The sequence below is a fragment of the Calypte anna genome, chromosome 20, assembly GCF_003957555.1.
Source record: "Calypte anna isolate BGI_N300 chromosome 20, bCalAnn1_v1.p, whole genome shotgun sequence".
Taxonomy (NCBI): domain Eukaryota; kingdom Metazoa; phylum Chordata; class Aves; order Apodiformes; family Trochilidae; genus Calypte; species Calypte anna.
In genome coordinates, this window is record NC_044265.1 from 2116099 (window position 1) to 2143287 (window position 27189).

The 27189-nt window shown below is 40.0% G+C and overlaps 1 protein-coding gene across 3 annotated transcripts in view; it reads right to left on the reverse strand.

The window, feature by feature from the left end:
* Window positions 1-27189, reverse strand: part of ITCH (itchy E3 ubiquitin protein ligase) — a 62684-nt gene that overhangs the window by 11985 nt on the left and 23510 nt on the right. For 2 of the 3 annotated variants that reach the window (XM_030462885.1, XM_030462884.1), the window contains exons 2-18: window positions 22393-22483; window positions 19825-19963; window positions 18063-18187; window positions 15879-16016; window positions 14281-14323; window positions 12017-12186; window positions 10571-10889; window positions 9210-9305; window positions 7754-7928; window positions 6753-6828; window positions 6099-6183; window positions 5277-5405; window positions 4546-4618; window positions 3554-3625; window positions 1600-1688; window positions 800-959; window positions 391-524 (exon numbers count right to left, since the gene is read on the reverse strand). In XM_030462885.1, coding sequence (XP_030318745.1) covers window positions 391-524; window positions 800-959; window positions 1600-1688; window positions 3554-3625; window positions 4546-4618; window positions 5277-5405; window positions 6099-6183; window positions 6753-6828; window positions 7754-7928; window positions 9210-9305; window positions 10571-10889; window positions 12017-12186; window positions 14281-14323; window positions 15879-16016; window positions 18063-18187; window positions 19825-19963; window positions 22393-22462 — 2093 coding nt within the window. In that variant the 5' untranslated portion in view covers window positions 22463-22483. Of the gene's footprint in view, window positions 1-390; window positions 525-799; window positions 960-1599; window positions 1689-3553; window positions 3626-4545; window positions 4619-5276; window positions 5406-6098; window positions 6184-6752; window positions 6829-7753; window positions 7929-9209; window positions 9306-10570; window positions 10890-12016; window positions 12187-14280; window positions 14324-15878; window positions 16017-18062; window positions 18188-19824; window positions 19964-22392; window positions 22484-27189 lie in introns of those variants that run through there. The other variant, XM_030462886.1, reaches the window with a different exon arrangement.

The following is a 27189-nucleotide window of genomic DNA, read 5'->3' on the forward strand; positions in this document are numbered from 1 at the left end:
CTAAACCAGGTACTAGGAACACTTGAGTGAATTTTTGCTAATTTCTTTTAAGCACTCATCTGAAAACTTTCAGTGGAATTTACTCAAGGCATTATATTTGTAATTTGGAGTTCAGGAGTGCCACATCTCTGTAATGTCTGGATGAATTAATTACAAAACCAGCAAGAATGGGATCCAAGATGCTGCACAGAATATTCAATGAACAAGAAAGGCTTCTGCATTATCAAATTATTGTTTGTGCATCTAAAGTTACAGTAACAACTGCTCTGCAACCAATAAATTATACTGAAAGTGGGGGTTTTATTAGCAAATTTACACCTTCTACCTGTTGTAAGTGAAAATAAAAAAAAATGTACTGCTACTTCAAGAACAAAATCAAGTCAAACTCACTTTACCCAGATGAGAGAGTTGTAAAACTCTGGGTCAACAGATTCTAAATCCTTGAGTCCCACTGGCTTGTTGAGGATTCGTTTATAGAATGGCAGAGAGAAGCCAGTGTCAATGAATTTCCCATGGAACAAAGCCTAAAAACATGGAAACAGACAAAACAGTGCAAAAGATGATGGAATATTTAAGCATGACAACATTCTCTGTACCACTGAAATTTGACAGCCACAGAATTAAACAACCTAGAATATCATGACTGTGAATATGCTGAGTTACAACTAATACCAAAAGCACTTGCATCCAAACACCTGATACTACTTTCAACTCAAAAATTAACTTTATTTATCCATCTGATGGCACAATATTTATGTACAGGAAAACTGCATGAGAAAAGCTCTACTTTTGAACTTACCATGGCAATGAATCTCCCAATGAATCTGAAGTATTTCAGATGGTCTGGGTTGATGTAGGAGGCTGGGTTTATTTGTAAGCAGTAATTATCTTTCCCTGCATATTCAAACAGGCAATACATCGGGTTCAAAACTTCATGTGACAAGAGAAAGAACCATTCCCTGAAATCACATAAACAATAAAAACAAATTCAAAATAAATTAAATCAGAAATTGCTTTAGCTAACTGCAGTTGACTTAGGAATTTGCTGGCTCAATCTCACTTCTTTACCATAAAGCAGGTATGTTAGACCCAACTGAAAGTAACACAAATTATGAAGTAGTATGCAGATTTACAATGATATACAACTGGCAGTGGTTTAGATAAAAAGCACCCTTTTCTAAATGAGCAGATTAAACATCTGTGACTGATTGAAACTTTAGGGCTTTAGGGAATGCTAATTTATCCATGCATTGCTCAGTTACACTCCTGTAAAGACTTCTGACTTGGAAGTAGATTTCTATTCACTTTTTTCAATAAACCTCTACTTTGGCATTAATGGCTCTGCAAAAGACAGTATGATCTCTTTAATCACTGAGACAATTAAAATTATTCCTAATGCAAACTGAAAACAATTTTATCCAGTTTTAAGGCACATGTCCCTCTTAAGGAACTGTCTTCCTCAGATACTCTGAGGACAGGAAAGGAATACACTTTACTAACATTCTGAAATCCCTGCAAGCTTAAGTATCTGCTTTGGGGAAGTCTTCACAGCCAACAACATGCAGAAAATATACTATTTGCCATTTCAATTTAGTTTACCTTGCAACACCTCCATAATCCAAGCCTTCTTCTCCAGGGAAAATAACCCATAAACGTCTCCGTAGATCCTGAGGGCTGAAGCTCATTATCTTAGTAAAAGAAAAACAATCAATTCTTTTTAAGAAAACAGCTACATGTAAGCACTGGCTAGATGTATTATTTGCTATCAAGCAGTACATTATTTAATAATTCACACTATTAAATGAACTATTAAGTACATGAAGCAACTGCTTATGGAAAGTCCATGGAATCTGAAGCATTACTGCAAACCTATTTCCACAGATTAAAAAGGAAAAGATGTAAAAGAAAAAGAAATAATAACTCTGAAAGCAAAGATTCAGGATACTCAGACCAGCAGCCTGCCTGCAACTATATGGCAGAAATCCAGTCAATAAGTAATGGGCCCAAAAGGAGTAAATTTGATATTTGTTAAATACCACACTGAATGGTGGCCAGTAATGAAGAGAGATGGTTGAGGACTTAAATCAATAAATTAGAAACAAAAAATAATGAACATTCATTTTATAGCTTCATCTCCTAAAGAGGACAACAAAATGTAGCTGGTTTGTTTCATAAGTTAGGAAGAGTCATAGATGCTAAGGAACTTTACTAATGATTATTTGAATACAATGACCCAGTTTGTAATTGTGCTGATTTGGCCACTTGGCAGAAGTTTACACACAGATTTCAAGCAGCACTTTTGTGTGTCCAAGAACCTTAAGTTTTTGTTTGCAATGAGAAGCACAGAATCTGCATTAAGACACATGTTTTAAATTTTCTCCTCTGGAGGAATCATCACAATAAATTTTACAACTCCAACAGAGATATTTGCAAATAATGAATGACAACCAGGTATGAAAACCTAATCAGATCTTTCTGATTATGTGACCTAAAATACTGACAGGGGCCCCTATTTTCCTAAGGAAATGTAAGTTTGCTGCTCTTCACATAACTACATAATTTAGTGATTTTTGGCAGTAAAGCATCATTTTATTACCTCTATGGTTACCATAAAAGGACCAAGTGCAATTTGACAAAAAAGTCTGGAACTATCTTTCAGTTACAGAATTATTGTCCCCTTCTAATCCCTTTAATACAGAGACTCATTCTTCCAAAACAAAGCTCAGACAGCTGCATTATTTGTTTCTTCTGCTATAACCAGTTTACAGTAATTTGATCTAGGCAATAATCCCTATTTAAGAATATATTTGTCTCAAAACCTCTTATTCTATTTGTTTAAATATCCTGACTTGACACATCTGTGAGAACTTTGGCAAGAAATGAAACCTGAGGATGTAAGATAGAATAAGGACATAAGACAGAACATGCAGATAGAGTAAAATTCATGCAAGACAGAGGAAGGTAAAAGCTCCTCTCCTCTTAGATAAGGTCTGCATTTTCCTAATTTACTTTTAAGTCACAAAAAGAGGCCAAGAGGAATATATGCCAAGAGGAATCTCTTTGTGACCTTCCAGGCCTGTTACTATGCATCTTATTAGACTGAGAATTAATAATTTTTTTTGTTTTTTAACCATTTCATTACTCATGTAAAGACCCACAACAGACTAAGCTCAGCAGAACATATGTATACATGTTCATGCAACACGCTGCTAGCAAAAATAAGCCCAGCATGGAAACTTCCTGAGAACAAGGAGCTGCTCTGCTACAGCACTCCTCTCCCCTCCAAATGAACTCAGATTTTAAAGAACTTTGAGGAAAAATAAAAAAAAAACAAAACACACCTCTCTGTCAGATGAACAACTCCTTAGAGCCAGAAATTCACAATTTAGCATTATCTTTAGGTATGAATGTACCCTTACTATTCAACCAGTATTTTTTTAGTCTCACTTAAAATAACATTAACAAGATGTCAAAGGATCAAGAATGACACCTGACAAGAAGTTAAATCAATGCCACTTTTCATGCCCATGATGAAGATGCTCTAATACTTTACCTGCTGAAATGAGTCCTCAAACAATGTTTTTCTGCTCACTGTGATCTTTATGTGTTGGGGCATTGCAAGTTGCTGAAATGAAATATTTTAGAGGTGAGGTGTACAATAATTAAAGTTTCTCATACTGAGTTTGGACTATTTCTTGCACTTATTCATCTAAGAGGTACAGCTGAATTTAACTAATCCATATGAAACAAAGCCAGTAGTCAAGACATTTGATTTGCAATTTACTCCAAGAACAAATTGCTTCCAAAATGGTATCTACAGTGAGGTATGCATGCCTCCAATCCTGCTGAGAACAGGATCAATACTGTATTCTCAACAAACCACCAGAAAACATTAACATCAGTAACATATTCTTAGTCAGCAAGGCTCTCTACCTCAGAACACAATAAAAGCATTAGCAAATTTAGGTTATTTTGCACAAAATTAAAAGTGAAAAACTAAGTTATTCCCTCCACTTCACTGACTCTGGAAATGAAAATACTGGAAACTGGAATACTTAAACCCAAGTTACTTAACCCTTTGGATACATGTGGAGTTAAGAGGAGCAAGCCTGACACACTGGAATGTTGTCATGTTAGGGGATGCTCATGTGCACCACAGGGTGTATTTCAGTATTTAGAGATGCATGTTCTGTGTCAGCTGCCCTGCACTTCCCTCCACAAATATGTATTTGTGCATAAAGCAGCTCTTGTACTCACTACAAAAACACTGTTCCTCCACCTACTCCCTTATTACAGCAAAAAGAAAACACTATTCTGATACACACCACTTAAATAAAAACCCCTAAATCCACATTTTCCTTTATTCTAAAAAGTTTGGAACCCACAGTCTAACCAGCTTCTAAGCTTACATGAGCTTTATTCCCCCCTTTTAACTTTAACCTTTAAGTACTTTGATCACCTTTACTTGCAAGGAATTGAAGAGCTCACTTAAAGCATGGAAGCAAGCCCCAAAAATTCAGAGATTCTCAAGAAATGAGCCCATACCTGACACCAGAACCTGAAATAATGGACCTTTGCCTTGAAGTCACGCACATAAGCTATCTGGGGTCCATTGTCTCTGGAACCAAAAGGAGAGAAAAAAAAATTAATCCCCAAAGTGTTTTTGTAATTTAAGTAAAGCCCTGTAAATGTTGTACAGTTGTATTGTTTATTTGCCTATCTAGTTGGAAGATTCTTATTCATATTTTCTGCTTTTGGGATGTAATTTTCTGGTTTTTACACCAAAAAGAAAATAGGAATCTTCCTCTGTAAGTTGTGGAGTGTGTACACAGTTTTTAAACAGCATCTGATTATTAACTGTAAAAACATTCTAACAATAAGGATAGGATGACCTTCAGTTAGCTTAATTGGAAGTTAAATCCTGGCTTTAATTCCAGTTTGGTTCCTAAAAATCAAAGAAAAAAACACTAGAATGTACTTTTAAAAAGAAAGATTTGTAACTGGAAGGAAGGGTCCTGGTCTGCAGTACAGATGAAGCTCCTCCATTACCCTTAAATCTTATCCAGTAAATGGCAAGATTCTGAAGTGTTCACTGCTTCTTCTTCAGTTATCAGTGGGTGAAAAATCCCAGAAAATTAAGAAGCATCACTAGATAATAAACTTCCTGCATGAAACATGCAAAGAGAAGCATGCAAAGAGAAACATGCAAGACTTTCAAGAACAAAGAGTGCTAAACTTCACTTTTCAGCTCTTGCTATAACATTAAAAACACTCACAGAGCAGACTTGCCCGTGCGGGGATCTATGTACGTGGTAGTTCTTCTGTTGTGATCCACAAAATAGGGAATACCATCCACAGTAAATCTCATTTCCCAGCCTTCTGGTAAGGGTTTCTCATTTAATTGACTATGGATACAAGAAAATATATGATAACTTATCAACTTCATGCATTAAAGACAACTGGAACAATTCCAGAGAGAATTCTGGCAGGTCTAGAAACACTATGGATTGATAAACTTCCCATTCAATATTTATTCTGCCTTTTTTCCCCTCTTAAATTTTCATGTCAGACCTAAATTAGACCAAAATGGGTGATTAAGTAAACATGAGCTCATTTGGTTGCACTCCCTGGAATAAAAGCAAACAGAAACTTAAGGAAAAATGTAAACAAGGCTTATCTGTGTTTCTTTTTTTTTCCCACCAAAACAGCAGAATTAGGTTTTTACTTGAAAACTGACATAATTTTAGTAATTAGCTTTTAGTACCTCATGTATAATCACAGTGGCCAAAAACTTAAGAGTTTCTGAATGAAAAAAATAAAATGGAAATACTGATCTTGTGTAAGTTTTCAAGAACTTCCAACTCATTTTTGATACAAACAAAACCAGACCTCAGTATATTTGGCAGACCTGAGCAGTGTCACTCCAAAGTGCTCTCAGAGTGACTGAACATTCTGGCTGGTATATTTGAACAGTCTGTCTAAAGCTTGTGTAGGACAGTCCATGTTTCAGCTCTGGGCACCATTTTCCTGGCTCTCAGTCCTAGCACTTTGTTACATTTTCATTCCACACTTGGACTAAGCTGTAGCTGATTTCTTACCCTTGACTCCTGGGATCTTCCCACTGAGTGATTCGTGTGTTGTGATTGACAAAATACACCCTACCATTGCTGTCAGTTCTTTTTTCTGGAAAGGGAAAAGGAAAACAAGAAAAAAAAAATCAATACCTGCTTTGTGTGTTGCTGAGATTACATCAAATAAAATAAATAAAAATCAACCAACAGACCCTGCCACAGCCTCCACTGACTTCAGGTTTCTCTGTACCTCCTTTGACTAAACATCTTTTTGTTTTTCATCAACATTATTCCTTAGCAGCCTATTCACAAAGAGGAATCTCCCTTAATACTGATTGCTGACAGTGACACAGAACAGCACCAGCACCTGCACTCAGTGCAATGCTGCCCTTCCTGCAGGGGCAATCCAGCCCCATCAACCTGGTAAAGAAAAGGATGGCAGTGTGAAAGAAACTATGATAGCTACAGGGAGTAAACCAGGCTTTGAAACTGCACATCCTTGTTAGGACTGTTTTAACAGCACATTTGATTAGATTTTAATTTTAAAATATTCTAAATCCATATTTCCATTAAAAAAACCCAAAACAAACTGGCCTAGAACAGCTGACAAAATAATTTGGCAGCAGTGAGCTTTAATGTTTAATTACAGTGCATTACAAAACACTTTCAAGCCAGTCTTACCCCATCCATGTGGCAGAGGGCCAAGAGGATCAAACTCTTTGAACTCTTTGTTCTGAGTGGATGAAAAATCCTGGTTCTGCAAGTCACACAAACAAATGGTGCATTAATGACTACTCAGTTGCTTTCCAGATGTTCTACCACAGCCATCATAAATTATTGAGGTAAATGCATTTTTGTTAGTGCTACATATAAGCAAAGATGCCAACTATTTATTTTTCTCCACAGAGAATGTCTATTTTACAGATCTTGGCATGCTTAATTAACTACAGTGCCAAGAAAATAATTATTCTTTGTCTAGGTCCACTGCCTACACAGAAGGGAAATCAGTACAGTAGCACCCAAAACAGCCAGAAAGCAAACCACTTCATTCCTGCTTTCAGTACAGTTCTCCCTCCCTACCACCATTTATGAGCTCCATTTTTTATTCTCTACACATACAGCAAACTTAGAACCTACACCACTCCTGATAACCTTGTAGCATGAGTTAGTTATCTGAAGTCTACTTTCACCAGAGGTAAACAATGGATTGAGTATTATGGAAGGACTGTTTCCAACTGCCCATAAGATTCATTGTGCATATTTCTATTTCCCCAAGGCAGAGCTGTGACCTGGGAGCATGCTCACCTTCTCCAGCCCTTCAGCCAAGCCAACAGCAGACACAATACCTATAAACCACCTTGTTACTAAGCTGTAGTTTGCTTTGTAAATTTTATCAAAGAACACAACCTACATTCAGCTGACAAACAAAAAACCATTCCCCTCTATGTGCTGCCTGCAGTCACTGCAAAGGCAGGAGCCAAAAGGTACCAATTTTTATTTCCTGCCATGCTACAGACACAGACCCCAGGTCACCATCACCAGGAAATGATCTGGTCCCTCCATGGGGAAGTGTCACCTACAAGCATGCCCAAACCCAAACCCATACAGTTTCCAGATGCAGAAGAGAGATTAATGGGTTGGAAATACGAAAAGGATCCTTCTCTCACTTAACCTTTCCTTACCCCATATATAAACCTCTGGTTGAACTGCTGCATGGCTCCCTGCAGCTGACTGCGCTGCAGCTGCCACTGCTCGTAGTTCCGCACAGACTCCAGGGTTGGTCTCTGCCACGTTGTTGTTCTGGTGAAGTGGTCAACATAATAAATTCTCCCCATGTTGTCAACTCGTCGCTCCCAGCTTTTAGAAAAAAAAATAAATTAGATGCAACATTTCTCAATAGCAGAAAGCTTTAAGGGCTCAGAAGCACTTTCAGGCAGTATGTTAGAAGTGGAGACAAAGCACGGGCTCAGCAGACAACTTTTTCTCCTTTCCTCATCCACTAAAGCTATGTAAGAGCTAAAATTTTTTGAGGAAGATCAGTTTTACTTCACTGTATGCTCTATAAAGTCAGAGTCATACTGTACTTTCAAGATTTTTAATAACAGTTTAAGCACTACACAAACTGCTGTCAAAACTACACTGTCATTGATGCATTTATACTACAAAACAACAGTTTCTGGTTTCTCCTAAAAAGACAAGAAAAACTCTGACAGTTTAGGCTGTTCTATGCTAGATTTCCTCACACTCTGATTTGGAAGAAAAGGAAAGTGTGGGCATTGGGTTTGGGGTTTATTTTCTTGTTTTGGCTTTGCTTTGTGTTGGGGTTGTTGTTTTTCTTTAATTATTTTCAGTTCATATGAAATCAGTACTGTTTACTAAACACAAGTGGAAATTCTACCATTCTGAAAAGGTTAAAGTAATACACTAGTCAGTGCTCTCAAAGAGTTCAAAATAAACTGAGAATGGCAGGCAGGTTCCCTTTATGAGCCTGCCTGCCAGTTTCCATTCTTTAATAGGAATTTCTCTTTCCCATCCTAAGTGCTTTCACCCTGTAATTCTGTGCAGCATGTGAACCCCTTGAGCATGAATCAAGTGTAACAGGGTAATTGCTATGGTTTTGTTACACTGCTTAAAAAATAACAAACACAGAACAAATATGAATGGGCTGCTGTGATGCCAACAGCTGGTAAATCCTAATAACCAAAGGACCATAGATGAGAAGCTGGGAACCCTGAGACAAGACCAAAGGACTGCAAAGAGTAACCTCAGGATAAAGAGGTAACCAAGGGCATTCTTGCTCAAGCCAATAGTTACCCTCAATCCCAACACTCTTTTCTGTGGTTTTGGTTCTCTATTGCATTTGGTGCTGTCTATATTCTTCACCTTAAATCCACTTCCCAGTAAAGATGTTTAATCTTGTTTAATCTTTGAAAGGGAATTTGATATATTTGACATTGAGCTCTCTTCCATATTATGTACTATGTGTTTTTGCAGAACTACTGGGGACAACCTGGAGCAATCCTTTAAACTGGTTCACATTTCTGTTGACTTTCCACTTTTAATCAATATTAGTCAAGTAATTTCTGAAAAAAATCATGTTCTGGACAATCATATGACTTGGTACATATCCTGGCTCACCTGGGAGGAAGAGGCTCAGGTCGATCCCACGTTGTTCTTTTTTCAACATGATCTACATAGTAGACTCTGCCATGTTGATCAACTCTTTGCTCCCAACTGAAAATAAAAGAGTATTTTTAGCTTCCTGCAGATCAAACTACTCCAACCATTCATCTACAGTATAAATACCAGAAATGTTTGTTTTCATAAAATGTTTATTTCTAAATAAAATGCTTGAAAGTAACACTTGGTTCATGAGATACACCAAAATCCAACACAATTCCCAGTGGTATGGTGTTCACATTAACAGCAATTCTGTGCTGCTTAGAATACAAAAAATGCTCCACACAACCACCAGCAGTTTCTGGGAAACTGAAGTTAAAATTCACACCTCCACAGACAATTTCAGCAGCACTGAAGCACTGTTTTGAATTCAGTATCAAGTCTATCAACAACCTGTTGAGCAGAATTCTCTGTAGAGCATATCCCCTCTAGAGTAACATTAATCCAATTTCATGCTCAAAATGTGCACGTTTTGCACAGATTACATATGCAGAGTTCATCACGAGGGTACTGGTCACATATTTTCTGCATATGAAACATTTGGGATAGTGACTTACCCTGTGTTTGTATCAAATGTAACACTGGGGGGAAAAAATCATGCTAATTTGCCATTTCCATTGAAATCAAAATGGTAAAGCAACAACTGATGCTTTCAGGACTGCTTCTGTTTTTCCACAGTTAACCTGTGAGCAAGTGAGGTAATTCAGACCTCTCCAACCTTGGGTTCCACTGCCTGCAATTTAAGCAGATCTTTCACCATTTACACTGGGAAGCTTTTGCTTTCCTCACTCAAAAGGCCCAGAAACTTTTCTGCTTTAAAGTTTAGAATCCAAAGAAGAGCTTTGAGGAAACAGACCAACCATCTGTCAAATTCTGCATGTACCTGAAACACAACAGTGTGCCCATGTCACCCCCAGGAGCTGCTGTATGAAGTCCAAAACTATTGGCCACTTTATGTATATATTTATGTACTGCAATAAACAGCTTTTCTTCTGCTGATTTATACCAGTACTTTACTACCTGATTTCATTCTAATTTGAACACAGCAAGCTGTCACACTATTTAAGACTTGAAGTTTCACTGACATGGGAACATTTGGCTAAGTACCAAAAATATGGGGACAATTAATTATTTTCTTGAGTAAGACAAATCAGTTATGAAAACCTCCAAACTAACAACAGAGGGGACTTCTGCTATGCAGCAAAAGGCAGATGTTACAAACGTCTTCTTACACCTACTACCTACTGGAAATAATATAAAGTAAAACCAGTCATGTCAGCACATAGACAGAAAAAAAAAATCAATCATTAAACTCATACCCAGGTGGCAGAGGACCTTGACTGACTGTAGGAAGTGCCTGAGGAGGAGGATTTACTGGCTGGACTTGTCTGGATACTGGAGGTGTGGTGAGTGCAGGTGTTGCAGGAGCTGTAGTTGTAGGAGCTGTAGTTGTAGGAGCTGTAGTTGTAGGAGCTGTAGCTGTTGTTGTTGGAGTTGTAGTTGTTGCAGGAGCTGTAGTTGCAGCTGTTGCCCCCTCAGGGCTCTGTTCTGAAGAGGAGTTGGCAGTGGGACCTGCCACTGACCCTGCACTGGCCCCCTCACTCTCTGGGGGTGGAGGTGACTGACCATTCACACTTCCTGGGATGACACAGGTAGCAAAGACAGAAGAATAAAAAAAGCCTTTAAGTTGTAAATCATGAGAGCAAACATGCAAGAGTTGGTATTCTCAGCACACAGGTACAGCCACACTTTGCAGCCTACACAAAAACCAAAAAGCAGCTTTGTCCCTGCAAAAAGTGCTTATCCAAGAACTGCCCTCACAGCACAATTTTAGCATTTCTAATGCAATGAATTACATTTACCAAAGCAAGTTTCTACAATCTGTAAAGACTAAGCAATTATAAACAAAAATATTCCTGTATTGATGAGTTAACGAATTTCAATTTATTGTTTGGAATAACAGCTTGAGATAATAAAGAGTAAAATTTTCAAGAACAGATTTGATATTCCATGGAAAGTAGTAATTGGAATAGGAGGGGAATATATACATTCTTTAAAGGGTTTTTTTTGAGTTTTTTCTGAGTGCCATTTGGTGGGTGGGAATAGAACCTGAATAAAAGCCAGGCCTTACTTCTGAACTACATTGGATTCATGATTTAATTAATTACTGTATTGTAGGTTCCCATCCAGCCTCAGTATCAATCAATTGTAATAATGAGAGTACTGAAGCAAATTGCAGTTTCTGGGGGTACATAACTTACCCTAAAACACTAGCTTTTCAGAACTACTTGTCTTGAAGTTTTCCAGTTTTAAAGTAATGAGAGAAAATAAAACATATCTATCCATTTCAGTTCAAAAGAGTAATGAGTGTCTCTAGTGCTGCTATTCCACAGATTTTAACTTCAACTACAGAACCAAGTAACTGGTATTTCCAACTCAGTACTATGAACTTGAGACAGTTGTCTGAGTCCTTCAGCAGATTTCCTCCAGCCTCAAACTCAGGGAATGTTTTTGGGCTTTGGCCCACTTTGGTTCTTTTGATCCCAGCTCCATTGCATGGAGCTGTATCACTGCAAACACTACTTAACAGACACAAAAGTGAGACATATCTAATAAAAGAAACAATGATTAAACAACATGTACTGAGTACAAGCTAAAGAATGGTTCTTCAGAGGTTCTCTGCTCAAGAATTTGCTATGAAAAAATGTACTTAAAATAAGCTGTGTTCATTGGAGGAAAAGAAGGGCTGGCCCTAGGATACACACCAGCTGCTGAAGGGGGTCTGCGGGGAGTGGGTGGAGGGGGTCTGGAAGGCCTGGGAGGTCTAGAAGGTTTGCAGCTTCCATTGGTGAGTAGTGGAGAATCACTGCCATTTACAGTCTTGTTTTCAGTGGGAGCAGAATCCTCACAGCTTTCAAGGCTATTTGAGTTTGTCCTTTTGCAGGGAGAGACAAGAAGGAGAACTGTTCTGATAGTGTAAGGATGACAACAAGCTTTATGTAACACAGAAATGGAACAGTTATGACCAGGTGAGATTCTTACATTCATAATAATGATAAAAATCTACAGCTGTAAAAACAAACTCATCTCTTGAGGTATTTGCAACCTCAGCTGTTGGAAAGGCTGTGAAATAGACACATCTAGCACCTGTCACCCAGATCTCTTTAGTTTTCCAACCCATTCACCTGCCTTCAAACCCAGGCTTTGGATTCTGCTGCTCTTTCCACCCATGAATTCCACTTGTGTGAGATGGGAAAAACTGACCAAGACCTGAAAACTGCCTGTGTGCATTTGCTCCACGAGGCCAGCATGTGCTCAGAACACAGAGAATGCTTCAATTTTTTACAAAACTTAATTAAGCCAATTTTTCCTCTGGAAAGGTGGACATTCTGAAAGGGCTGAAGAATTTAGGACTAAATCTAAGTTTTGTCCAACAGCTATAAATGCTTCTCAGCTAGGAACATCCTTGAATGCTTGAATTCAATATGCTTGAATGCTTCAACAACTATGAAAGCTTCTTAATTTTACAAGAATTAAGAAACTAAACAGCAGTACACACCCATCCTCACCTGTTCAGTTACACCTAACTGCATCAATCTGATAGATATGTACCTCCTGAAGCAGAGCTACAGATATCTACTCCTTTACTTCTAAAGCACTTTATTTTCAGAGTATGATGAGCAAAATAAAAACAGCCAACTAAAATTCTAGTGAAATGACAGGTCAAATACACAGGCTTTATACAAGTATAAAACCAAAGATTACAGTTTCAGCCCAGTACCTCTAAAATTACATTCCTTCAAATGTACACAAAATAAAAACCAGTAGGTAAGCCTAAGTGCACCACAAGTCACAGAGGAGCAAATGGAATCGTGGACATTTGCCTCAGTATCACTGTCAAACACAGCAGGTGTGGGGCACAGAGCTCACCCCACCCCACCCCAAGCCTGGGGTGCCCAGCTGTGAGAGCAAGCAGGAATCATGAAGTGATCTGAATCTGTAGCCTGGGTTTTCCTCAGCCCCAGAGAGCATCATCCTGCTGGTGTCTGAGCATGAAACTCAGGAGCATCACCTTTTATCTTCAGTGTATTTGACCATATGGCAGAAGGTATAACAATGCATTCCAAAACATTATTATAACTACATGCAACAGTAACCACTGCTAGACATACTGCAGGTCATTTACTTGATCCTCAACACAGATGTTTAATGAGCACCAAAACCCTCACTGGTTGGTACTAAACCCAGTTATGATTATTATACTATTACACACTCAGGCATTTTGAATAGCCAAACATGGAAACATTCTTCTGAGCATGAAAGGAAACAGAACAATAATCAACTTGCATGGGAAGGCTTCAGACAATGTAGTTAAGAGAGTTACTACCTATTAAAAAGAAGTGAAATTTAACTTAGCAACTCCTGATGTCACCCAAGATTGCTGGGTGTTGTACTGAACCTTAAAAAAAATGTAGTACTGGAACTAAGGAAAATGCCATGGTGCACACTGCAGGTTCATCCACCATCACACCTACCAAGCAGGAGGCTAATCTGGTATCAACTTTAAAACACTGCAACTGCTAGACAGCTCCTGGTATCTTCTCAACAAAGCTAAATCTGATTCTGATACCTCCATGCTATAAAGCAAGAGTATAAAAATAACCAGTGCCATTCCTCACCAGTAGGATTTTAAAATTTTTAAAATATTTTACTTTGGTTAACCACTGGGAGAAGGATGAGGAACACGAAAGGAAAAAAACTGAAAGATCAGTCAGATATGGAGACAAGCTGAAGATAAAAGGGCTCATATGGAAAAGAATTTAATAAACAAATGTACATTAGTACAGTGTTTTTGTTCAGGAGGTGCTCAGATCTTAACAGATACTGCTGCAGGGAATATTCAGAAAATTTGCACTTTTCTTCTCTACAAAACATACAATTCTTCTTTCAAAACTGCAAGCCCTAAGGAGCAGAATAAAAAACCCAAAACAAAACAAAGCACCAAAAAGGAGGAAAAAAAAAATCTTACCGTGTGTCATTTCTTACTTTGGAGCTATCATTCTGTGTAGGACCTTAAATATCAGAAAGAAAAAGATAGCAGAAGTATAAGCAACATTCTGAAACATTTCCAGGAAAAGCAGCAGTCTTTTAATGCTCAATTTTCTTTCAGATGTAGGGGAGGTACACAATATTCTGCTTATCTACTGTCTTCTTTCAAACCTGTACACACATTGCATGTCTCTATGTGTGTATATACAGGTTTCTTTAAACCACTGCCACTGAAAGATTTTCAGTTTATGGAAGATATAACAGGATTTGACTGTATGGACATTTCCAAACACACAGTTCAATAACATTGCCTCCTGTCTTTGTAGCAGTCACAAGGAATTTTCTCCAGTCTTCAGCTGCTCTCCCCGTTTCCATCAATGACAGAGCAGGAGGAGCAACAACTCCAAAATCTTCTCTCTGCTTGGCTAACAAGCAGCCACAGGGGCTTTGTCTTTTGGGGCTCTCTAGCCTGGACCCTTCCTTTTCTCTGTGAATTATTTAGCATAAAGGCATTCAAGTAGGTACAAACCATGGCTGCACTCCAGAGAGAACTGCAGCAGCTCAACCTCAATTTGCAAACGTTTTGCAACTCCTTATTCAGCCAGCTTGGGAGTATTTGCTTTTTGTGCCAGCATTTGCAATACCTGACTACACAGCACAGAACTGCTCATTCACACAGCCAGCACAAACACCTCATTTCCCTAGAACTGAGCAACTGCCATTAACAAATAGAGCAGTTTTAACAATTCTGATGGGAATTATGTACAGAACTAAGCCAAAGACAAGGATGTACTCCTGTAAAGGCTTATGATAATATGTACTGCTAGCAGGCTGTGCACAGAAGTGATTTTAATCCCAAACCCAGAAATCTTAATTTATAAAGCTACTCAATGAACAATGCATTTACCTCTAAGCAACTTTAGCCAGCACAGTAAGAACATGCTTGACTATTTTAAGATTAATTTTTTCCTCATTTTATCTGGGAACCCTCTGGGTTGAACTGTTGAACTTCTGGGTTGTAGTGTCAGTATTTGTCAAGCCCCAGGTGTATCTTGTACTCAATTCAATACCCGTGTGCTTTTTGCTACTTCCTGGCACCTTTTCCTCAGTAGGTGAATTTCAGGAAATGGAAAAAAGCAAAGATGAAAACCAAGTATTGCAGGAGAGGCAAATTTGTTCCTTTCACTAAGTATTCCTACCAAAACACCTCAGCCCCACAGAATTCCAGCATCTGGCTTTTATTCACAACAGAAATCCCACACCATCAGCTCATTTGACTGATTTTTTAAAAAAGATGCAAAGAAAGATGGATTCCAGGTTTAAGAAATCGTGGTTACAAAGCTGGTGTGTTACTTCATTTTTCCTAGGATTCTCAGGTGAAATCTAAAAGCAACTTCTTCAGGTCCTCTAGACAAACAACCCAGAAGTTCAAACACTACCAATATGAGTTTGGGTCTCTTCAAACAAAGTTATAAAAAGTGCTGTTATTATGATTAAACATTGTGTTAAAGCTTCTGGAAAAAGAACTTTGTAGAACAGCTACATGTAGAGGGCATATTTGAATGGGCAGTTACTTACTTCTTGTACCTGAGGCATCACCATTGGTCAGGAGCTCAGGATCCACCTGCAAACCATCCAGACAGACAGACAAATCTCCCACCACTTCTGCTGGCTCTCTGTCACCAACAAGATGCAATGTCACCACTACCTGCTCAACTGAAAAAGTACAGAAACAAAGGGCAGTTTATTTTATCATATGACAAATAAAGTGCCTTTTATTCAAAAAGCCAATCGTAGACCACAGTGGTAAAGTGGAAAAAACCCCCAAACAAGCCCCAGAACCATAGCTCTGTCTCTCCATAATTTTTTACGTTTTGTGTGGTAAAACTAATCATTTCCAGGTATCACAAGAAGTTATTATTTCTACAAAAAGGGTAAAACTGCTGGATTAGCTTGTGCTGCCTAAAGAAGGGATTATCATTACAGCAGAGACTGAGCATCACGTTGCTGCCTGCACTCCTGAAGGAATTAATACACCTGTCCCCAAAATCATCTGGCAAGGAAATGTAATTCAACTTATTCTTCATACAGAGCAGATATCAGTTCTGTCTTCCAGTTAAATGATTTCACATTTATCTAATGGCATCAAGATTCACATTTAGAATGTGAAGTTTATGCATCATATCCCCAGGTACTTTCAGGGTTAATTGTTTTTCAGCGAAGCAGAACTGTAAATAAACACTCTTGATGAAATGGTTTGGAACAAAAGCCAGTGAATTACAGGAGGGTATCTGGTGCCACACAGAACAATACCCAAGGTAATTTTCAGCCAGATTCAGCAGGACAGTAACATTCTGTCAGGAGAACAGATTATTACACTGCTATCATCACACTGTATTCCCACAATGGAAAGCTGGGAAGCAAACACTTCTTTAAAGGACAGAAAATAGGTGTGGACAGCATAAAGCCATATGCTGTAGCAACATAAAGATCTGTAGTGGGTCTTAAATATTCTGTATTTCCATCTTCCTAAGCAGCACATGCTGCCTAAAGGCTAAATAGTTCAAATATGCATGAAATAATACAACATATCTCCATAGCACTATTTAGAACAAAAATAGCTTTATACAATTCCTGGTCTAGCTCCAGGAACACGTCAGAGTTTTAATTTTTAAGCTATATAAAAGGAAACATTTTTCTTTAATTATACTTTCACTCTTGAACACATTAGCACATTGAAAAAATGCCATGTTTTCAATGGCACACAAGCAGACTCTAATAAAAAAAATTGTCCTGGTTTGGGCCAGGATAAAGGTGATTTTCTGTCTTGTACTTTTTCTTTCAGCCAAGTCTCTTGTGAGTATTTGCACTTGCTGAAATTAACAGCAAGTTTCTCAGACAGTGTGTGCTTCTAGGATTGATAACACTTGATGTTTATAGTTACTGCTAGAGACTGGTGTGCAGAGCCAAGGGCACTGCTCAGCTCTGAGGAAAACATTTTACTGTCCAGGAGGATAAAGAGGTCCCACCTCCATCCCTCCTTTGGGGAGGAACAGACAAGATAGATGCCAGAATTGACCAAACAGAGGATTCCATCCCATACACCTCATACTCAGTATAAATTTGAGGCATCACGAGGGCCAAGCCGGATCTTTTCCGGATTTCCAGATTTCCAGACTTCTGGATTTCCTGATTTCCCTTCCTCCCTTCCTTCACCCGGCATCCTGGAAGGATCCCGTCCGTTCATCTGCCTGTGCTCCTGATCCATCCCAGCCCATATCTGTGTGTTCCTGCCTCCAGTTCCCGACTGCTGCCGACTCCAGGAGTCCAGCCTGGACTTTCCCAGGGCTGCCCTGCAGCCTTGGTGGTGACGTGAGAGTTATTGGGGGAAAGGGGGGAGGAATGTGGTTTCCATTTTCCTGTATATTTGTATATATTTAGTAATTTTTCCTATTTATCATTACTGTTTCATTAAAGTTGTGTAGTTTAGTTTCCAACCCATCAGTCTCTCTCCCTTATTCTCTCTCCTTTCTTTATCAAGGAGAGAGAGATTAATAGAGAGCGTCTGGTATTCGGTTTAATTGCTGGGCCAGTGTAAAACCCTGACAGATTCACACTGTAAAATGCAGAAGAAAAGTCATAAACACCATCTGTGGCAACAAGGTGAATTCTGAAGGGCCATCTCCAGAGCTCCACACTCATTACCAGACAGTTCCTGACAAATCTTGCAGCATGCCAAGGTACTGTTAATCTCATACTTACGTTTCATACTGTTTGATTTCAAAGTCTCATGAATATCCAGAGCAGCACTTCCCAGAAGGACATCAGATTTTAGTGTCTGATGGCTCCAAACTCGAAAGTTTAATTTGCTGACAGGAGTGACAATTCTGAAAAGAAAAAGTTGAGAACTGTCTTAGGGCATTTGCTGGCAGGGGAAGTGGGTGAACAGAGAAATCTACTTCAACTCTCACTTAAAAGTGGCAGAGGGAAGGCAACAAATTTACTTCCTGAAGACATGACCAAAAAATTTTAGGACATCCCATTAAAAAAATGAGTGTTCCCCTAATAAGTTGGCCCATATATAGATCATATTACAACAAAGAAGGAAAAACATATTAAAAAGAATCTGGAACATTTTACTAGTACACTTTTGGCTTCACAATGCATTTCCTGAGAACACTGTAACAAATCTCATCTTCCATGGCTTAACAATTTAGAAACTTCCCTCACCATTTCCAGGAGCAAGATGTATTCCTTCTACAGTGCTCTCATTTGATTATGCCCTGTGAGAACTGCTTCCAGGTTTACTATCAGAAAAGTTCCTTATGGACCCAGTTATCACAAAAGCTTCTTTTCATTCCAAACCAGGTAATTCTAAGAAGAATTCAACCATTTATTTCTACTCCTACTTCACTTTTCTTAAATTTTTACTTGTTTTAGTGAAAAAAATCTGAACTTCATTCAGGGCATGGTGCTACAACCTGGACAGATGCCTTCCAGAGGGTAGGCATGGTACAAACTGGCAATGGAGCCAATGTTCTCTTGAAAAATCTTGTGGTGGTAAAGTCATAAAACAAACTGCAGCCTCTCCAGACTGTCAGTCAGACAAGGCCTTAAGAAGATGAAGCTCCACTTAGCAGCAGGTAAAAAGGCAGGATTAAAAGCTAATTCTGCTGTTGCACATGCATATAAAGCACAAGGTTTTCTTTTTCTTAAAATAGTTACTTGCAGTGGAAAGTTAGGTAAATAGAAGTAACAAAAACTTCCCAATAATCTGAATTACAAGCAAAGGTCTGGCACAAAAACAGTCTTCATCAGGCAGGAATGTTGTTCAAGGTGCTTTGAGAAAAATAATCTAGAATTTAAGAATAAGCAAATGTGCAAGCTAGAAGACTGAGCCTTGTGTTCCATATGATACATTTTTAAGAGAAAACTAATTTTTTCAGAAACTGCAGATCATTTTTTCTTGTGCTTTATACTTACTACAGCCTCTCAACAAAAATACTGAGCCAAGCAAACATCAAGAGCCACATTCACCTTGAGTTGAACATTAGTGTTTTACTCTGAGGGCACAAATTTATCAGGATTTTGTACCTGTGACTGGATTTAGGCATGCACAAGAGAGAGCCAGCTGCCTGTGCCAGGGCATGGTACACAAAGGACAGCTGCACTTTTCAGCCACAGCATTTCTGAAACACCATAACTTTAATGACAGCAATAAAGTGCACTGGACTGTTAGTTTTAACATCAAATTGTGCTTACTATTCACAGAACTAAAGCTGCTTTGCTATGCCCCACACATGAAAACAGCTTCCTTCAGAACCACTAGGCTCTTCCCATAAAGCTAATGCAATGGTTTGTAAATACATATATTCCAGACTGTAGCCTATTTGCTCCAAAATTACACAAGTATCTTCATATCATGTACTGCTGAATGCCTTCTTTAAAAACATTACACTTAAATCCACTCTGAAGTGCATTAATTTAGATCAAGCAAACTGGAAAACAAAACCATCAAACCTACACTGTAAGATGCTGTTTCCACTTTGGACTATTTGTATTGTTGCATTTTTCTGTCTTCTTTGACTGTCCATCTACTGAGACTTCCACATAAGGGCTAGGTCCAAACCATTTATTTTTTTCTTTTAGTTTTGCTGAAATAACTGTTAAGAAAGAGAAAAAGAATAATTTACTCAATAAGATTTCAACTGCAAATAGTAGTTTCCAGTTGTGTGCTTCAGTACTCAAGTGTCAGGTCACTGATGCCTGACAGTAAAGGTAAAGAAAAAAAATAATTAGGATTGGCAAAAACATTCTTGCATTCCAGATCATTTAATACAATAAATCCCTAAAACATGCAACATCACTTCTATAAGATCAGACATTGTAATTAATAATAATCAATATAAGATGCACAAAAGCACTTTGGTGTTGAAAGTAGAAAATCCTTCATAACCTCCTCCTGCCTATCATCAGCCAAGAGAATTCCTGGAGCTTATTACACTTGCTCATTAAAAAGCTCAAAACAGGATCTGTCCCTCTCATTAAGGAACCATGGAAAACTGCCACCACTTCTGGTGAAACGAACACAATTAAGAACTTTGTGCAGTTTTCCCTAACAAAGCAAACTTACAGCCAAGCTATCTGAAGGCAGCCCCTGAGCTGCAGGATCTGCTGATGCAGGAGCAGCAAGGACAGGACCCCCAGCTCCAGAGCTCTCATTTGGGAGGAGGCTGTGAGCCTGTGCCAGTGTTTTGGGGGGTTGGTTTGATTTGGGGTTTTCTTGGGGGGTGTTTAACATTCAGCATAACTGACAGCAACACTCCTGCCTTTCCAAACACCTCATTCAGCCCCAGAAGTATTTGTGTGCACAGCTCCCCCCAGCATTTCCCTCTGACATTAGGAGTGTTCTTGGATTCCCTGGCAACACTGAACTCACAAAACAGAACTTCAGACAAATATATTCTTATTTCCAATTGGCCAATGAACTCCACTGTGTTCTAATAAATAACACGGGCTCCTGTGGTTTTGTCACTCACTTCAGCTGCATTACCTCCTTAAAAAAACATGACTAATTCAAGCCCATCTGGCTAATCTGCCTAGAGTCCCTTTATAGTCTGTGCTCCTTTAGAGATTTAGAGAAGTAGCTTAGTGTAACCTGCTCTGAGCTGCTCCCAAGGGAAACCTTTTCTCTCTCTACTGCAGACCCCTTACAGAAATTCACTCAGCCAACATTAATTTCACAAATAGCTCCTCTTTCCCTCCCCTCATGTCCCCAGTACTGCTATCCCATGCCTCACCATCACCAGCTTTCTCAAAGGCATCAAGACCCACTTTGAGGAACACAAATCATCAGTTTTATACCTACTTTCAAGGTCTTTCTTGCCCATGCAACCTGAAGGATCATTTAAAACTTCTGAGGACAGCAGAGCCAGGAGGTGAGGGTAGGACAGGCTGGGGGGGAGGCTGTTTCCAGAAATGTTTATAAAGAGGTAAAGTCTCCTTGCAGAGGGAACAGTTACCTTGCAGACAGGCTGAACTTCTACAGAAATTAAGAATATTCAGACATCTTAATACTCTCAGTTCTAAACACTGAGACATTTCTTCATCTTCCCTTCCTTTACACCAGTCACAGGCCTTGAAGAGAGCAAACCTCAGGCAGCAGTCACCACCTCAATCCTGCTGTGCACAGCTGTGTTGAGGATGTACCTTCCCAGTCCCTTCCAGTTTCTCTCCAGTTCTCTTCAAGTCTCACAGCCTGAGAAGACCCAAGCTCATGACCCCAGTGTGACAGCTGGAGCCACCACAATTCACACAGTGACTTCCAACCTCCTCTCTGGCCTAAAGCTTTCCAATCTATTTTTGACAATTCTCTTCATCCCCACAGTTTCAACTTTCTGAAGCTTCTCTCCCATACCAAGGGTGTGAAATTAAGCCTTGATGTTTCTGCACACATCCACAGATCCTCCCTTCCCAGGCTTCAGCTTTTATGCTTGGTAAAATTTGTCAGAGGTCAGAAGTGAGAGGAAGGAGGTAAGGAAGCTGCAATAGCTGCTCTGCTGGGGGAGCACTACAAAAAGCAAAGCATGAATATCCACTCCTATACAACTGCTCAGTCACACCCTCACCAATACTTTTACTAAAGCTCCTTTAAAATAGAAGCCATAAAAACATGTAGCAAGGGAGAAGCAATAAGTCAAATTTAATGAACAGCAGTTCAGATTGACTTGGCTTGAGAGGTAAAAAGGTTGTCAGCAGAAAGTGTTAGATGTAATATTATATTAGTGCCAGTACCTGAAAGCAGTATCACACCACATTACTGCATTTCAAAGAGGGCTGTCTGTAGAAGTTACTTAGCAGTATTCAAAAAGAATTACTCCTTCCTTTCTTTACCCAAATATGTGTTGTTTTAAAAAGCATTTCAGATAAAATCCTGAACAGAACAGCTCTATTTCTGTCAAGTAATGATGGCATAACACCACCAATTTTATTGTACAACTCAAAACTTCCCAAAATGCAACATACTGGTAACTTCTCTTTGATTGTGGGAAAATCCCTTTTACATTTCCAACCAGAAAAGGCATTTCCTTACCTGTGATCTGAAGCTGTGATTTCATGGAAAGCCCACTGGATGGTCCTGCTCTGGACCCACTGCCAGCCATAATACAGGCTGGGTCTTGAACCTGGATGAAAAGACAACGTAAACATTTATATCCTGGGAAACTCAGCAGTTGAATCACCTGGTTTATGAACTGGAGTATATAATACAGCACACAAAATCACCATCCTTGTTTTCCTTCTAGTTCTTTTCCATCTCCCCAAAGAACAGAGCATGGCTTACAAAGGGCTTAGTCTCTATTATTACATGATCTGTAAATATTCAATTCCCAGGCAAAAGAGGTCTTTTGATTTTGTTCCTTCAATTTGCCAACAAAGAGGGACTGATGTTCTAATCACAGTTTGCTGTACCTCTTATGTCTGAAAAGATCTGCCTATTTTGATGTTGTAAGTCCTGTGTAAGAAGTTTATCTTCCCATGTCAAGTATTATTCTGTTTAAAAAAAAAAAGAAAAAAAAGGGAAAACCCACAAGCATTTAAAAAAGGCTGAAAATTAATTTTTACACTAGAAAGTGAATTTCAAATATAGAGAAGCCTGCTTCTGTATTCCTTTGGTTTTCCCTTGGTCAGATCAAGCTTGCAGACAGGGGCTGTAATTCTACAAAGAACTTCCCTGAAAGAGGAAATCCATCACTAAGAGAGGAAATGCATCACTTCTGCAAGAGGCCAAGCCAACCTTCCTTTCCAGCCTAACCTTCCCTTCCTGAGCCTCACACCTGTGCAAGCCTGATCCTCCCAGCACCAAAGCAGCTCCAGTCCTCAAAGTTCATTCACTTCAGAATTTGGTTCTGGGGGGCAGGGGTGTGAGAGGGCAGCAGGGACAGAAATGAACTGTGTGTTAGTGTCCTGCTTTCAGATGGGACAGGGTAAATTTTCTTCCTAGCAGCTGGTACAGTGCTTGGATTTCACATGAGAATCACACTGCTAACACAGGGCTGGTTTTAGCTGTTGCTACACAAGTTGAGGATTTCTCAGGTTCTCCTGGCTTGCCAGGAGGTGCACACCCTGGAGGTGCAGCAGGAGCAGAGCCAGAGGGGCAGAGCCAGCCTGGCCAGAGGGACATTCCCAGCCAGGACACCAAGCTCAGCAGTGAGGGGCAGGGATTGCTGCCTGGGGATTCAGCATCAGCCAGTGGGTGGTGAGCAACTGCATTGGGCAGCACTATTTTTGTATTATCATTTAGTAGTAGTATTTTCTCTTCCTTTCCTGTACTATTAAACTTTCTTTACCTCAACCCACAAGTTTTCCTTTTTTCCCCTCTCTTCCCCTCCCACTGGGAGAGGGGAGGAATGAACAAGTGGCTGCCTGGTGCTTACTTGCTGGCTGGAGTTAAACCACAGCAGCTATTTTAGTAAACCAGACATCACTTTGGCAATAGCCAGATAACTTCTCTCCTGTTCATTTCAAAAAACATTTTTGGCTTGACATCCCTAACCAACTAAACCAGAGTTATGTCAGCAAGTCTCCACAGCAGATCACAGAACCCCAGACTGGTTTGGGTTGGAGGGGACCTTAAAGCTCCCCCAGTGCCACCCCTGCCATGCTCAGGGACACCTCCCACAGCCCAGGGTGCTCCAAGCCTCATCCAACCTGGGCTGGAACACTGCCAGGGATGAGGCAGCCACAGCTTCTCTGGGCGCCCTGGGACAGGGGCTCAGCACCCTCACAACAAAGAACTTTTTCCTCATGTCCAACCTCAATCTCCCCTCTCCAAGTTTTAACCCATTCCCCTTGTCCTCTCCCTACCCCCCGTGTCCAAAGCCCTCCCCCAGCTTTCTTGTAGCCCCTTCAGATATTGGAAGGTTGCTCTGAGCTCACCTGGGAGCCTCCTCTTCTCCAGGCTGAACAACCCCAATCCCTCAGCCTGGCTTCCCAGGGAGGTGCTCAGCCTTCTGAGCATTTCAGTGCCTCCTCTGGACACCTTCCAGGAGCTCTGTGTCCCCCTTATACTGGGGACTCCAGAACTGGACACAGTACTCGAGGTGGAGATTACCCACTGGAAAGTGAATGGGTTTGCTGAAAGCTCCAAATTACCTACTGGACACAAGTTCCAGGTTACTGCATCCCTCTCATGCCATGTTCCCCCCTCTTTGTGCCATTTTCTCACTGTTTTCTGTGGTCATGACCTACAGCAAAACCTTTTATCCACTCATGACTGATCTGTCTCTCTTTGGGCTCCATGATGCTCAGCCACCCTGCCCAAGGGGTTGGCTAAGAACTGCACCCAACTCTCCCACTGCCATTGCTCCACATCTCTGGTCAGCCAACCAATCTGAAAGCCCAAAGCTCAAATATCACTTGCCAGCTTCCAGGCCGTTTTCTGCACACAGTTATTTCCAGCAAGGAAAATAACATGTCAGCATAAGCTGCTGTTATCTCTGTCTTGAGTACAAAAGGTGTTATCCGTGAACTTCCCAGCTGATAACAGCACAAGCAGCCTAAACAAGGGCACACCATGCACACCATGCAAAACACAATTCATAAAAGCAGACCAGATCTAAATATCACAACTTGCTTTTTAGAGGCTGCAATCTGAAGCAGAAGTCTGTACAGTGTGACAATCACTGCAGAACTGCTGTTTCCCTAGGGATTTCAAGTGGCAAAATGGGAATTTGTGGGATCTTACAGCTTGCTGACACTGGTGTTAACTACTGGAGAATATGACAGCACCAGAAAAACTTCTAACAACTTGCTTAAATAGTATATAGTGTTATTAGAGAAGCTCAGTGCTAAAATCCAGATGTAAATCACACCACTCTCAATCCTGCCAGTGTGAAAACACCTCCAGAACATCTATTTCTGAAGTATTGATTTGTTCTACCAACCTCATTTTATGCTTTAAGAAAGCATCTGAATAGTGTCTAGACCAACACAAGAGCCTGGATAGCCTTCAGCATTCTGCTACTCTGCACCTGGAGAAATAACACTGCAGAGGATGCAAACACAGGTACCAAAGGGGAGAGATGAAGGCAGAGCAAGCACATACAGCATCCAACCCTCCCTCAGAAGCAGGGTAGAGATCACTTTCATACCAGGTTACAGATCACTTCAATGCCTAATCCTGAAAAACACCCTCTTTAGAATGATTTTATTAATATTTGACAATTTTAATTTAGAATATGCAGAAAACATACCAGCAGTTTGATCACATCTGAACTGACTGCCAGGCAAACACCAGATGCCCATGTGGCAGGGTGTGCACAGTCAGAGTGCTCACTCCCACCTCAGGTGAAATGTCAATAATCCCCTGCCTCCCACTATTTCCTAAAAAGAGGTACAGTACACATTGTTTGGTCTTCTCAGCTGCCACAAAGTTACTGATTATTTTTGAGCTGAAGCATCTTATTTCTATTGCATGCTTGCTAAAATCCAGCAGCTTTGCATTTAAAGCAAGTTCCATCAGTTAACCAGGAGAAAAAAAAATCAGGGGAGTTGCAGAGGGAGAAAGAGGAAACAACAATCAACCTGTACCCTGCAGCTCAGCAGCACTATTTCTGGTTTAGCATTTTCTAATCTTGACCCCAAGGCCTCTTCCACTCGTAGAACTGCAAGCAGAAAAAGACTCAGCAAGCAAAACCACAAAACCCCAGACTGGTTTGGGTTGGAGGGGACCTTAAAGCTCCCCCAGTGCCACCCCTGCCATGGTCAGGGACACCTCCCACAGCCCAGGGTGCTCCAAGCCCCATCCAACCTGGGCTGGAACACTGCCAGGGATGGGGCAGCCACAGCTTCTCTGGGCACCCTGGGACAGGGGCTCAGCACCCTCACAACAAAGAATTGCTTACCAAGATGTTATCACAATCCCTCCTCTGCCAGTTTAAAGCCATTAACCCTTGTCCTGTTGCTAGAAGTAAAAACTCCCTCCCCAGCTTTCCTGGAGGTCCCTGGCTGGAATAGTTGGTTCCACCCCAGCAAGAAATAGCCACTAAAATGCAACTCCTGTTTTTCTCTCAGCTGGACATTAATTTAAGTCCCTTCCCTACCATGCATGTATATACTCTTCCCAAATTTCTCATAGCTCATAGAAATTTAATCCCCTTTGATATCTCCATCAATTTTTACCCCAAATGGATCACCCATTAAGAATATTTGTGGTGCAACACACAGGAAAAGAGGAAGAAGAGAGCAGAACAGGACTGGCAGGGGGAATTGTGTTCACCTTGTTGTCTTAGAAAATAAGGCTAAAACACATTCATTAGATAAGAATCCATGATGATTAATGAACTAGTTTATGCTTCAAAGAGACTGCAAAAGACAATAACCACTTAAGTCACAACCATCCTGCTCATTTTTGCATTTAAACTTATTTTTTAGCATTTAACCACTTTTTATCTAACAAATACACCCTCAAATGGAATACATTTGGTAAGAAACTACTGTATGAACAGCTACTTTTAATGGTAACACTGCATAAGAATTCAACTCAGAACCAGCCTAGGGCAGTCATCACAAAATAAGACAATACACGTGCTTTGATAATTACTAAAATATTTCTATTTCATTTTATTGCAATAGAAACACTACTTAGAATTCTGTGGAAAGCAAATGTCTTTACTAAGAGAAGCAGCTCTGCCAGCAACTGGAGATGCACTGGGCAGCACCTGTGAACACCAACAAGGATTTAACAGTAGCAGACCTCTGGTCCACCTGCTAATGGAAAGGAAAATAATCATAGAATCATAGAATTGGCTGGGTTGGAAGGGACCTCAGAGATCATCGAGTCCAACCCTTTTACCACCATTGCGGTTGCTAGACCATGGCACTCAGTGCC